Consider the following 13,634-nt stretch of genomic DNA (forward strand, 5'->3'; position numbering starts at 1 on the left):
TAAAACAACTAGTAATTCTATACTTGAGATGCCACATTCAATAGTTATTGTTTCTGGTTATTAACCCGTTATAAAGACACTTTGTTATCGTGACCAGTAATCATTTAAAAGACAAAAGCTACTTTGCTGATTTATATACTTGTTTTTAAACACATTAATCTGTATTAATCTTAATATACTTGCTCGATTAAATCTTTTGTAACACAATGTTTTAGAGAGATGTTATAAAAATTTCTGTCCCCAATCTTGTGACGTCAGTTCAGAATGGAGATATACTTTAGGCCTCCTAGTCAAGTAAGTTGAATTATCATTATATTTTTAAGAGACACTTTTCCTCTAATGTTCACTTATTTATCTGTAGAGCACACACTTACTTAATTCTTTCTAGTATAACAACCTATCCCCCTTTCCAAAAACACCACGAATTCATTGAAAAATTATAAAGAATTCAAATAAAATTATTTCCTGTTTCCTTTTGTACTAATATAATTTCATTTAAATACATAAATTACAGATTGACAAATAAATCGATAAATTGATAAATTAATCAATAGTCAAATATATTCCTTTTTTTACAAGAAAAGTTTCGAAAAAAGGCGATGGTTCCTTTGCTTTTGATTTCTACAAATTTGTGTAAGCAGCTGTAAGGAAACTTCGTAAGTTATTGTTTCAAGTAAGTTGGTGATACACATACAAAATTAGAACAATTAATATGAATCTACTGAGCTTATTAAGGATTCTCCAATTGTAATTTCAAACATGCACATAATAGATAGATTCATATTCGAATCAATCAATCATTTAATTAATAAGAAAAAGAAGACAAAACAGATGTTGAAGGAGATACTAATCCATGACAACAGATAAGAACTTGAAACCATTTACAGAAATAACGCAGAAACAATATCATAACTCAAGAACACCAAAAACAATTAAACATCCCCCGGAAGCTATCTAACAGAGTAAGCAAATCCTGTTCTGTCTATGGAACCTATCGTGCTTACATTCTATAGTTTATCGAATCTTTGGTATGTCGATGAAATGTAAATAAACTCATCATAGATACCAGGACTTAATTTTGTATATACGACAGACGCGTCTACAAAAGATAAGAACACATGTCTTGTGCGAATGATATTCGGAAGAATGAACCTCAACTGGTATGGTATGGTATGTTTCCATCTGTGTTATCTAAAAAAATTAAGCGTGAATGACATAGTGTATTATTTTTTAAATTTCTTAGTAAAATGAGGATATTTTTATTATTTCGATAACCAAACGCAGATTGAAAAAGTGATTTATGAATGTTTTCTGGTTTAACCTAACTAGTGTGACAACAACATCCATAAGGACAACCTGTAATACTATTCAATAATTTATAGCGGACATTTGCATTTGCTCATTTCACTGTTAGTATAAACTGCTTCTTAATCGTAAAGAAAACGATATCCCGCAAATGTGTATATAGAGTATCACGAAAATAATTAAGTTAAAATAGCCCACGGTGAATGTTTATTGTTGGCGCAAAACTTTCTTGTGTGCAAAACTTACATGTTTAAAAAAAATGATCTATTTTTCCTGTTGTAGTATTCGAAATGTTTCGTAAAAAATGTCCTTGGAATAATGGTTAAAAATCTATATCTCATGAACTTCCATTCACGGGTTTACCTGACGACCTGTCAGGGCATGTGTGCCATTGGCATTATTATGCACCTTCCCTTTTGACCAATTTCAACTTGACGCAGGGTTTCCTAATAATGATTCTTACCCATGCGTGGTTCTATTGATAAAATGGATAAAAAGTTTTATCAACCTTAACAGAAGATAACTGAAACATCAATCTATCTTTTTCCCCGTTCTACCCATTTCCCAAGCAGCAGTATGGTCGTCTTAAGAACAGCTTTAATCCACTATTTTTTACACAAGAAAATGCCTGTGCAAAGTCAGCAATATGACAGTTGTTATCTATTCGTTTGATGTGTTTGATGAGATTTTGATTTTGCCATTTGATTGAGGATTTTCTGTTTTGAATTTTCCTCGGAGTTCGGTATTTTCATGATTTTATTTTTGTTACTTTTAATGCACTAGACATGTGTTCTTAACCTGTAAACAAGAAAAATAACTTATATTCTTTTTGGCAAAATATTACAAAATTATCTTATAAAGTATAAAAATATAAAGTGCAATAAGACGAACATATTCTCGTTAATGACCCTTTGCTAAAATTAAAAAAAAAAATAACTCTAATGCCAAAAGGTTGCAAGCTTTAAAGGTCGTAAACACAAGAATATAAAAGTTATATATGCAAGGTTTCTAAAATAAGAAAATTATAATCGTACTGTGACCAATGACGTCAATACATACAAGTTAAAGTAACCGGTTAAAACCAGTGCAAGTTCTGGTCGACCTTGCAACTATATTAGCACAGGACATATTTATTTAAATCTAACAAGACATTAATTCAAAATCTAATATAACACAGTTTTAAAATATATATAAGAGCGGACATATATATATACATCTGAATGGTCAAATTAATATATCATATTTTGTTAGGGGACACACACATGTAAGACAGTGAACCTAATTAAAATGTCTCCATTTAAAGTTGTATTTTACCCTATATGTTTAATCTTTTAATCAGTAATAATCACTTACCATTTAAAATTAAACGCATGCATGTCCTTTAATAATTCACCACACTGTGTCCTTATAACTAATTCACTTCTGGTATTGATTTAACTAAACCATAACAAGCTGCATATATATATATATACTTTTCAGACATAAATGTTTAATGCCTTCAAAATGTTGACGTAAAGGCTAATATATTATGGTTTTTGGATAGACACATATTCTTTATAACATCTAAATCAGTGTTATGGATTCTGAGCCAACGCCAGCTGGAGAAGGTCTCAAGAAATCAGTAAGTGAACAATATAATTTCATGCAAATATTTTTTCAAACTGTGTAATATCAGTCGTTTACTTCTATGGTATGATTCAAGTGTTATCAGTTGAAGCTTTCACATAAAAGTCAAATAATTTGGAAGACTACACATAACGCATCAGGCGCGTATAGTTTAATGTCCTCTTAAGAACATATATGGCTGATAACAACGAAATAAACCATAAAGAATCTTATGTTCACAGTCAGAAATGCAGGACGTCTGGTATTCTTGCTATATGTATAATGTATATATTGGCTTCTACAAGGTTTATCATAGTATAAGGTTTCTTCAATTAAACAGTATATATAAAGTACTATTCTGAAAACACTGAAAAATTATGGTAATTCTGCATTTGCTGTTTATTACAAGAATGACAAAGTTAATTCTAAGGAGGAAGGTGAATATGAGTCATCATAGCATACTGATATATACAGTTATTTATATTAAGATATATTTTAAGTATATGTTTACAAATTATAATGTCGATAATTTGTCCTACTCTTGCTTACTTTATTTTAAATTGTAAAATGAAATGTTATATTAATCTAACACACAAATCATGTGGTTAAACGAAATTTTAGAAGACTTCCTCTGTTTACGGAAGTGTATTGTAAATTTCTGTCAAAACCTAATAGCAACAAAGCATTAACTTGTGATACATCAGCAACAACCATAATATGTCAAAAACTATTTTATGTTTTATAGTTGTTACAAGCGGCAAGAAAATGTGATATGGAGACCATGTCTAAACTTCTGGGCGAATGGAGAAATATTGATCTCTCGTTTACAGATGATGTAAGTATTAATATTAAAAGAAAGCACATTTTTTTCTATCAAGCTAACTGTGTTCCCAAATTTTCACTGATAGCATCTAAAAAATACCGACTTTCTTCATATAATTTTGTGAAGGGTTTCAGTCATGGAGATGGCAATGTTAACGGCTACTTTATGTGTTACTTTTTTATATTCAAATCAAATATTTCGAGGCAAAATTCATTTCATTTCTTGTATTGGGCATATAACCACAAGGTCCTACAAAATTATTCAGATGCGTTTACGTAATAACTATAACCGATAAGAAAAGACTATGATATAGGCAAAATCAAATTGCGTATGCTGACTTTTGTTTGTCTTTTCATTGGTTTTCGGTTTGTAATGGAATTGTTGTTTCTTCAATTTGTATTGTTCCCTTTCATTTATTCTGTCACTTGTTAACGTCGAGGAGTTGACGTCTTTTTAGATTATTAAGAATTGAACGATGAACAGTCTGCGGCTGAATGCTTTTACTACCTGATTGAAGGCATAATGTATTTTATGGAGTGGAGTGTTGGAGTGGAGTATTGGAGTGGAGTGTTGGAGTGAGATTTTGGAGTGAGATTTTGGAGTGAAATTTTTGGAATGAGATTTTGGAGTGATTTTTTTTTTTGGTGAAATTTTAGTGTATATAGTATATTATTTTAGAAATAGTAGAATGTCAGGGGGTTAAATGTTTTGTTAAATTTTGAACAAGATAGTATTCATTATAAATAAAGAAAGAAAACTTACAGTGCTAAATTGACTCAACACCTTACCTAAAGATATATTTAACTTTATTAAACAAACAAATGCACAGTTATACCCCAATGGGGTTGAAGGCATGACATACAAATTAACAATTACTAAAACAGTACATCATAAAAAACAAAGAAGAACAAATTAGTAAGACATTATATACATATGTACATATCATGCAGCTGTCGAGTCCACCCTCCTCAGTGACCATGACAGTTTTTAACAAATGGAGCAGCATACTGCATAATTAACGGACACGAAAGACATAAAATCAATTTATTAAAATTCTCCATATTATCTATATAAGAATAAGTATTTTTAACTTTCTGTAAAAATTCAAGTCTCAATTTTTCATTTTTTTTTACATACAAACAGAAAGTGTTCTTCATAGTCTATTTTATTTAAAAAACAATGTTGACATAAACGTTCCTCTTTTTTTATATTTCTGTATCTGCCCCTTTCGATTTCCAAAATATGGTCACTTACCCTTAATTTAGTAAAACATTTCCTGATTTCAGAGTTATTTTTTATTAAATAAGGCTCAATTTCATATTTCTTTTTAACTTTACTATAAATAAATAATTTATTATTTTCTGTTAACGAATTCAATTTTTTTTAAAACAGTTTTTTATAATTTTCTTGCATAATTTCTTTTATCTGTATATTCATTTTCTTTTTTTCTTTTATAAAGTAAAAATTTTCAATATCACATATTTCTAAATTATTTTCTATATTGGTACAACCCGCAAATGATTTGCATAATATATTATTACCTGAAACCTGTGATAACCCAGTTCACACGCAAAGAAATACTGCAACCGTTTAAAGAACATTATAGTAAAATCTGCTGAAACTATATTCTTGTGTGTCAATTAGTTCTAATGAATTGATAACTGTTTCTTCTAAGTTATCAATGTTCATAGTTGTGTACATCGACGTTACATCATAGGCAATAAGGATGCATTCTTTTGTGACCTCGTGTGACTCTATTTTATTAATGAAGTCTTTTGTATCTTGAATGTAAAAGTTATGCCTCTTCAATAATGGTTTTAAGATTAGACCCAGTAATCTTTCAATGGGTCTCGTGGGAGAGTTACACTTATTGATGATTGGTCGGTAAGGAATGTTTATGTTTCAAACTATTTGACCAGTTCGGAATGCCTCATTAATTATTTCTAGATTAATTTTATGAACTTTTGGAAGAAGGTACATGTGTCCGTGTTTTGATTCATTATTATTCCTCAAGAAATTATAAGTTTGTGAATCTATTTCTTTTTTCCTATATAGATTTTCGACAATATCTTTTATAGATTTGACAACAACGTTAGTAGTTGGTTCATTTATTTTCAACTTTTATTAAATGCGGTTCCTTCAACCAACATACGTAATGAATCTCAAGACTTATATATTTTATTGAGACCATAATTATTATATGCCTTATAACTACAACTAAATAGTTTTGTAAATATTGAAATTTGACCAATCTCTCTTGTTAATATGTATCCACATATTGGAGATTTATCATATATATATATGATATTATATTACTATTGATGTATCTATACCAGTGCCTGTATTAAAAATTACCATATTACCTATGTTTTATATTTATATTTATAGCTCAGCCTGCTACGAAGGTTTAACCACACACCCCAGGTGTAACAATATTTTCTCAATGTAAATCCAGGAAATAACACTGTAATTGCAGTTCATCTTTTATTATTGTGTTCTATTGATACCGAAATGATAGCTAGGTAATACCAATTAATAACTTATTTTTTCATAAATCCAAATTTCATCTAAATTAAATTCAGAAAATGAAAATACTTTCATCATTGTTGAAAACATTTAAACATTCTTTTTTATTTAAACAGAAGCTCAAGTCAATTAATTTGTAAATCATTTAAAAAACTAAAAACAACAGTGCAAAAACAATAAATATGATACTTTTAAACATGATAATCATTAATGTGAAGATTTTTTGTTCATTTTACAAAATAATATAATATAATAAAGAATGGAAATGGGCACTAAACCTAATACACGAGCATGTAAAATTCTCCTAATGAGGATGCTGCCAGATTCTTAAGAGATTGGGAAATCACAATGCTAAATAATTATATAACTCTTAGTTATGCATCAGTAGATCATGAGAATTTGAAATTGTTTATAAAGGACTGTTGATATGAGGTCGTTCACATTATTATTTGAAACATTATTATTCGAATACTTCACTGCATGCATTTTTTTATTTCTATTTCAGTATAGTTTGTTTTCAAATTATTCACTACAAAATTTTTCATCAAATTTCACTCCAAAATCTCACTCCAAAAATTTCACTCCAAAATCTCACTCCAAAAGTTCACTCCAACACTCCACTCCAATACTCCACTCCAACACTCCACTCCATACAATACATTATGCCCTGATTGAAAGATAATACGAGACGTGGATAATTAAAGTTCGTTGATTGGTTAGGACAATCCAAACCTAGTAAATGTCTTTCAATCCCGTAGGGTATCGGATTTGTCCTCTCTATTTTAGCAATTAGATTTTGTCTGGTCATTAATCATGCATATTGGTACACAGGTAACTTTTATCTATAATTAGTCCAATCTTCTGGAATTTTGTAAACACACACAACGCTAAACAATATACTACTTCATAACGTGTGACCTCGCGTGTGTGGTAAAATTTGGTGATTGATATGCAAGGCTATTCTGAATGAATTAATCTACAAAACGAGGACACTTTCCATGTTCATTAGCTAAGAGACGGCTAGCCTTTTTTTGAAAAGCTATTTCTTGTATTATATATTATAGTCATAAACAAGATACTCACAAATATTTGAAAAGCAGCACTGAAAATAAAACCTTTCTTTGATTTGAACTCTTCGAGTCTCGGGTCCATTACAGCTAACCTCGTATCTATAACAGGGCCAATACAGAAACAGCCAGTTATTGATACTATGTAATGCAATAAGGAACATTGGTACTGAGTTTGCAATAAAGGATATGTGATTCATTTTGCGCAATAAGGAACATGGAATACTGAGTTTGCAATAAAGGACACGTGATACATGTCCTGTAATAAAGGACATTTGATACATGTTATGCAATAAAGGACATGGGGTATTGAGTTTATATTATTATTTCATATATTTTTACTAACTTGATTCGTTCAGGGATAGTCACGTGTTAAAAAAAAGTAAAATCACAATAATACTGAACTCAGAGGAAAATCAATTCGGAAAGTCTATAATCACATGGCAAAATCAAATAACAAAACGCATAAAAAACCAATGGACAAGAACTGTCATATTCCTGACTTGGTACAGGCATTTTCAAATGTAGAAAATGGTGGACTGAACCTGATTTTATAGCTAGCTAAACCTCTCACTTGTATGACAGTCGCATCAAATTCCATTATATTGTCACCGATGCGTGAACAAAACAAACAGACACATTAGGTAAAAAGGTAAACAAAAATAGGGGTACAGCAGTCAACATTGTGTTATCATCTAAATCACTATATTTCGAAGGTAGATAGAAAACGACAGATAGCAAAAAGCATATTACACAGCGAAAAACATAATGCACGGTTATTTTTAGAATATCTAAAAACCGATATACTTTGTGACGTCGTGTGATGAATTTTATGATTTTGTCAAATGATTTTTTTTTTATTTAATCTATGATCGATTATTTGAAGAAAAAAGTCTTAAAATACATAAGATGTAAAAAAAGATATAAATAAATAAATAAAATGAAATAACAACTAATATGTTGTTATCGTCTAGGAGACAATATGATATCTATAAAATTCAAATAAAACCAAATGACGATTTTGATACAAATATGATCGGAAATTAATAATATAACATTTATAGCCTATATATGAGGTCAATACAGGATTTGTCGACCCAAAGAAGTATATCGACCTCGGACTTCGTCCTCAGTCAATATACTTCTTTCAGGTCAAAATATCCTTGTATTGACCTCATACAAAGGCTGTAATTGTATAATATTATTAATTCGTATATTTTAACAAATTTGATTCGTTTAGGGATAGAAACTATATTTTCGAAGGTAGAGAGAAAACGGCGGATAACAATAAGCATGTTGCACGGTTATCTTTAGAATATTTAAAAAACCGATATACTTTGTAACGTCATGTAATGAATTTCAGGATATTGTCAAAGGTACCAGGATTATAATTTAGTACGCCAGATGCGCGTTTCGTCTACATAAGACTCACCAGTGACGCTCATATCAAAATATTTAAAAAGCCAAACAATTACAAAGTTGAAGAGCATTGAGGATTCAAAATTCCAAAAAAGTGAGCCAAATACGGCTAAGGTAATCTATGCCTGGGATAAGAAAAGTTTTTCGATAAATTCAAATTTACGGGAAATTATAAAAATGACCACATTATTGATATTCATGTCAACACCGAAGTATAATTGACTACTGGGCTGGTGATCCCCTCGGGGACGAAACGTCCACCAGCAGTGGCATCGACCCAGTAGTGTACGTAGTTATCAAAGGTACCAGGAATATAATTTATTACGCCATACGCGCGTTTCGTCTACATAAGACTCATCAGTGACGCTCATATCAAAATATTTATAAAGCCAAACAAGTACAAAGTTAAACGATCTTAAACGTTTTGAAACAAATGATATCTGTGATCGATTATTTGACGAAAAAAATCATCTTCAAATACATAAGATAACAAACAAACAAAAATAGCTGAAATAACAACTAATGTTTTGTTATTGCCAAGGAGACAATATGATATCTGTAAAATTCCAACAAAATCAAATGACGATTTTGATACAAATATGATCGAAAATTAATAATATAACAAATATATCCTTTGTATGAGGTCGATAAAGGAAATATTGACCTGAAAGAAGTATATTGACTGAGGACGAAGTCCGAGGTCGATATACTTCTTTGGGTCGATATATCCTTTATTGTAAAGGACTTGTGATACGTGTTGTGCAATGAGGAACATAGGATACTGAATTTGCAATAAAGGACTTGTGATACGTGTTGTGCAATGAGGAACATAGGATACTTAATTTGCAATAAAGGATATGTGATACGTGTTGTGTAATTAGGGTTAGTTGATACGGGGTTTATAATACGATACATGCGATACAAGGTTGGCAGTACGGGACATGAGATAGATACAGGGAATACGTTACATGTGATACAAGGTTTATAATACGTTACATGCGATACATGCTTAACAAATCGGTACATGTGATACAGATTATGCAATAAGTGACATGTGATACAGACTATGCAATACGTGACATCTGATAAGAGTATGAAAAAGCGGGTCCAACGTTTCAACTTTATCAGATATACAGCAGTTTCAACAGTTAACACAATCAAAGACGGGCTTCAAAGTTATTGTGAAACTGCCTATTCTAGAGGGGGCGTGAATCAGATGTGGATACTTAAAAATTCCAAAGATCTTTTAGAGTACATACAATCTAACTCTCTTTCATCTTGAAACAGTATTAAAACATTTGACTTTTCTACTCTCTACACTAGTATTCCACATTCCAGACTAAAAGACAAATTGAAAGAGTTGGTATTGCTTTGCTTCATAAAAAAGAATGGCCAACGTAGATACAAGTATCTGGTATTAGGGAGGGATAAATCCTACTTTGTAAAGGACCACTCTGATTCAAAGAAAAAATTCTCTGAAACTGATATTATCAAGATGCTTGATTTCTTGATTGACAACATATTTGTTACGTTCGGAGGACGTGTTTTTCAACAGACTGTCGGCATTCCAATGGGAACAAACTGTGCCCTTCTACTTGCCGACTTGTTTATTTATTATTATGAGGCTGACTTCATGCAGGAACATCTTAGGAAGAAAGATAAGAAGTTAGCAATATCCTTTAACTCTACTTTCCGCTATATAGATGATGTTCTTTCACTAAATAATTCAAAATTTGGTGACTGTGGAATGCATCTATCCCATCGAGCTAGAGATAAAGGATACTACAGATACAGTAAAGTCGGCCTCATATCTTGACTTACATCTAGAAATTGACAATGAGGGTCGGTTGAAAACAAAACTTTACGACAAAAGAGATGATTTCAGCTTTCCAATTGTGAACTTTCCATTTCTAAGTAGCAACATTCCGGCAGCACATGTATACGGGGTATATATCTCCCAATTGATACGATATTCCCTTGCTTGCATTTCCTATCATGTTATTCTTGATAGAGGGTTGCTGCTCACAAGGAAGCTTTAAACCAAGAGTTCCAAATGGTGAAAGTTGAAATCATCCCTTCGTAAATTTTACGGACGCCATCACAAGTTGGTTGACCGTTATGGAATAACCGTTTCACAAATGATATCGGATATGTTCCTTACGTAGTAACTTCAATCCCCTTCCCTTTCATGAATGTGACCTACCGAATTAGACTATTTACCGGATTTGTTATCGCATAAGCAACACGATGGGTGCCACATGTGAAGCAGGATCTACTTACCCTTCCGGAGCACCTGAGATCACCCCTAGTTTTTTGGTGGGGTTCGTGTTGTTTATTCTTTAGTTTTCTATGTTGTGTTTGTCTTTTTCATTTTTAGCCATGGCGTTGTCAGTTTGTTTTAGATTTATGAGTTTGACTGTCCCTTTGGTATCTTTCGTCCCCATTTTTTAACAATATGATTAAAAACTATTTCGTTAGCTCTGGTAAAATTTCCAAATATATAAATGTCCCTTTATATATGTAAGACTCAGATCGACGTCCGGTCTCTAATCGACGTCCGTTCCTCAAATCGACGTCCAAATCTGACGTCACAATATAATATCCTTCCAAATCGACGGCCAATTTTATGTTTATCAAATCGACGTCCATTTTTTGGCTTCTCTAATCGACGGCCAATTTTGAGCTTCTCTAATCAACGTCCGTTTTGGACACAGAATACACAATTGACAAGAACCGACAGCAGCTGAAACTTTTAAACCTTTAAACATATTATCGGTGACAAATAGGATCTATTTAAAAAAAAATTAAAAGTTTTTTTTAAAGACTTACAATATACTATATGGAAAGTAGGTATAAATGTTTGAACCCTACAAAACATGTACATGTATAAGTGTTAACAAATAAGTCCAGGAATTTATTATTTATAGACATTGGACATCGATTAGAGAGGACTACAATCAATCATGCGTGGTTTTGTCAATACATTCCGTCACATTGGACAGCGATAAAGGTATCAAAATATTAGACGTCGATTTGGGAATGTATCGTCAGATTTAGACGTCGATTTGAGAAACGGACGTCGATTTGAAAAACGGACGTCGATTAGAGGCCGGACGTCGATCCGAGTCTAACATATTTATTTTCATATCATGCCAGTAAAGATTATATGTGCAAAAGTTTTATTTTACAAGTCATGCTTTTTTTCTTTTTAGGCTGGAAAAACTCTTCTCCACCATTGTACTTCAGCAGGAGATAAAGAGAATTCAATACTGTTATTAGAACGTGGAGCACCGCCAAACAAAGTAGATAATGTAATTAGATCATTTTAAAGTTTATTCCTTATAAACAATGAAACCGTAGATGCATACAATTAAAGTACCATAAAAGCTTAATAAATATCGCATATATTAGATTCCCAAACACAAAACTCGAGGACAGTTTTCAAGAAAAAAAAAATTAAAAATTCTGAATTTTTTACTTTAACCTAATGATCAATACAGATCGTTGAAGTAAACCAAACATAGAAAACCTTATTTCTTATTTAAAGGTGTTTTCTTTGCTTTGATTGGATCTGACAAAAATAAAAAAACACTCAGTGGTAGGCGAACAACAAAAACCTAACTAGTAATTTAAAAGTTATTATGTTGTAAAGAAAATGTACACTTGAAAAAACCCACAGTTGATGCAGCTTAGCTTTAGTCTTTCAGTTCAATTTTAATTATTTATCGACCCAGAAATCGCAAAAATTTTTGTTTAACGTTTTGCGTCGTTTGGCGTCATACATTTATAGAAGATCATGGAATGTTTGAACTATTATAAAAAAGTTTGTATATATTTCATTTGTGGACTTATTTTGTCAGACTAGAATTGTCTTTTATATTGATATCGTGAACAATTTTACATGAGTTAAGGCGACAATAGTTTTGTACCAATGTCCAAATCTCATTAATCGATTCAGAAAAAACAAAACAAGTTAATAAACAAATACTTAGGGAATCGAATGAAATCCAAAAGGATTGAGATGAAATGCGTCGACAGAGTACAATGTCCTCCTTGCATTACCCGCCATGCAAATCTTCATTCTGTCAAAATGTCACGATAGGGAATAGGACCAACCGATAAAATGACATTAACTGTGCAAGGTAAACTCAATATAATTTAAATATCGAGAGCACTAAAATTATGCTACTACTTTTAGATGGGATTGACACCATTACACTATGCTGCTAAGAAAGATTTCACAGACATCATTGAATCTCTGGTGACTCATGGCGCGGCTGTTAATGCCATAGATACGGTAATCATTTTATTCATAACACAGTGATAGGCGTTAAGGTGGCACGGTAGTATTTAGTATCCAGAATTTAGGTTGCTCTTTTGTGTACCCTACTTAGGTAAATGTATCTAAACAGTGTAATTGGACAAAAAATACAGTATCAACTGAACATACTTTTCCAAACTGAGGGATGAATCAGGTGTAGAAAAATATGAAATAATTTTACATACATATGAAAATGAATTTTTGAGATTTTTTTTAAATTTTGTATTCACTGCACCGTAAAAGACCTAAAAGTACTAGTGGCCTTAGGTTTTTAAAAATAGCAAAAAAAGTAAACGGTCATGATACATATTCAAATTCATTTCTGAATAGTAAAATGAAAGTACTTCAGTTAACTGTGAACGTAGAATTTTTTGCAGTGTTAGAAAGTGGTGAAAATTTTAAAAAGGCTATCATTATCCCTTATGGGCCAGGAAATACTACCGTGCCACCTTAAGGGGGATATATATTTTTACACTAAATCAATAAAGGAACTTTTTTTACCTATGCAATTTGTAAGTTTATCAATAAAAAGTTGATTAAGGGCAACTATGATAAAACAAGCCTTAAA

At 31.4% G+C, this 13,634-nt stretch overlaps 1 protein-coding gene across 2 annotated transcripts in view; it reads left to right on the forward strand.

The window, feature by feature from the left end:
- The first annotated feature begins 193 nt into the window (after positions 1-193).
- The window catches only part of LOC143045972 (uncharacterized), a 34,802-nt gene continuing 21,361 nt past the window's right edge, over positions 194-13,634 (forward strand). The window contains exons 1-5 of one of the 2 annotated variants that reach the window (XM_076218866.1): positions 194-294; positions 2,785-2,926; positions 3,656-3,745; positions 11,958-12,056; positions 12,944-13,042. In XM_076218866.1, the coding sequence (XP_076074981.1) occupies positions 2,882-2,926; positions 3,656-3,745; positions 11,958-12,056; positions 12,944-13,042 (333 nt within the window). In that variant the 5' untranslated portion in view covers positions 194-294; positions 2,785-2,881. The remainder of the gene's footprint in view (positions 295-2,784; positions 2,927-3,655; positions 3,746-11,957; positions 12,057-12,943; positions 13,043-13,634) is intronic. The other variant, XM_076218876.1, reaches the window with a different exon arrangement.

The sequence above is a fragment of the Mytilus galloprovincialis genome, chromosome 1, assembly GCF_965363235.1.
Source record: "Mytilus galloprovincialis chromosome 1, xbMytGall1.hap1.1, whole genome shotgun sequence".
NCBI classification, from domain to species: Eukaryota; Metazoa; Mollusca; class Bivalvia; order Mytilida; family Mytilidae; genus Mytilus; species Mytilus galloprovincialis.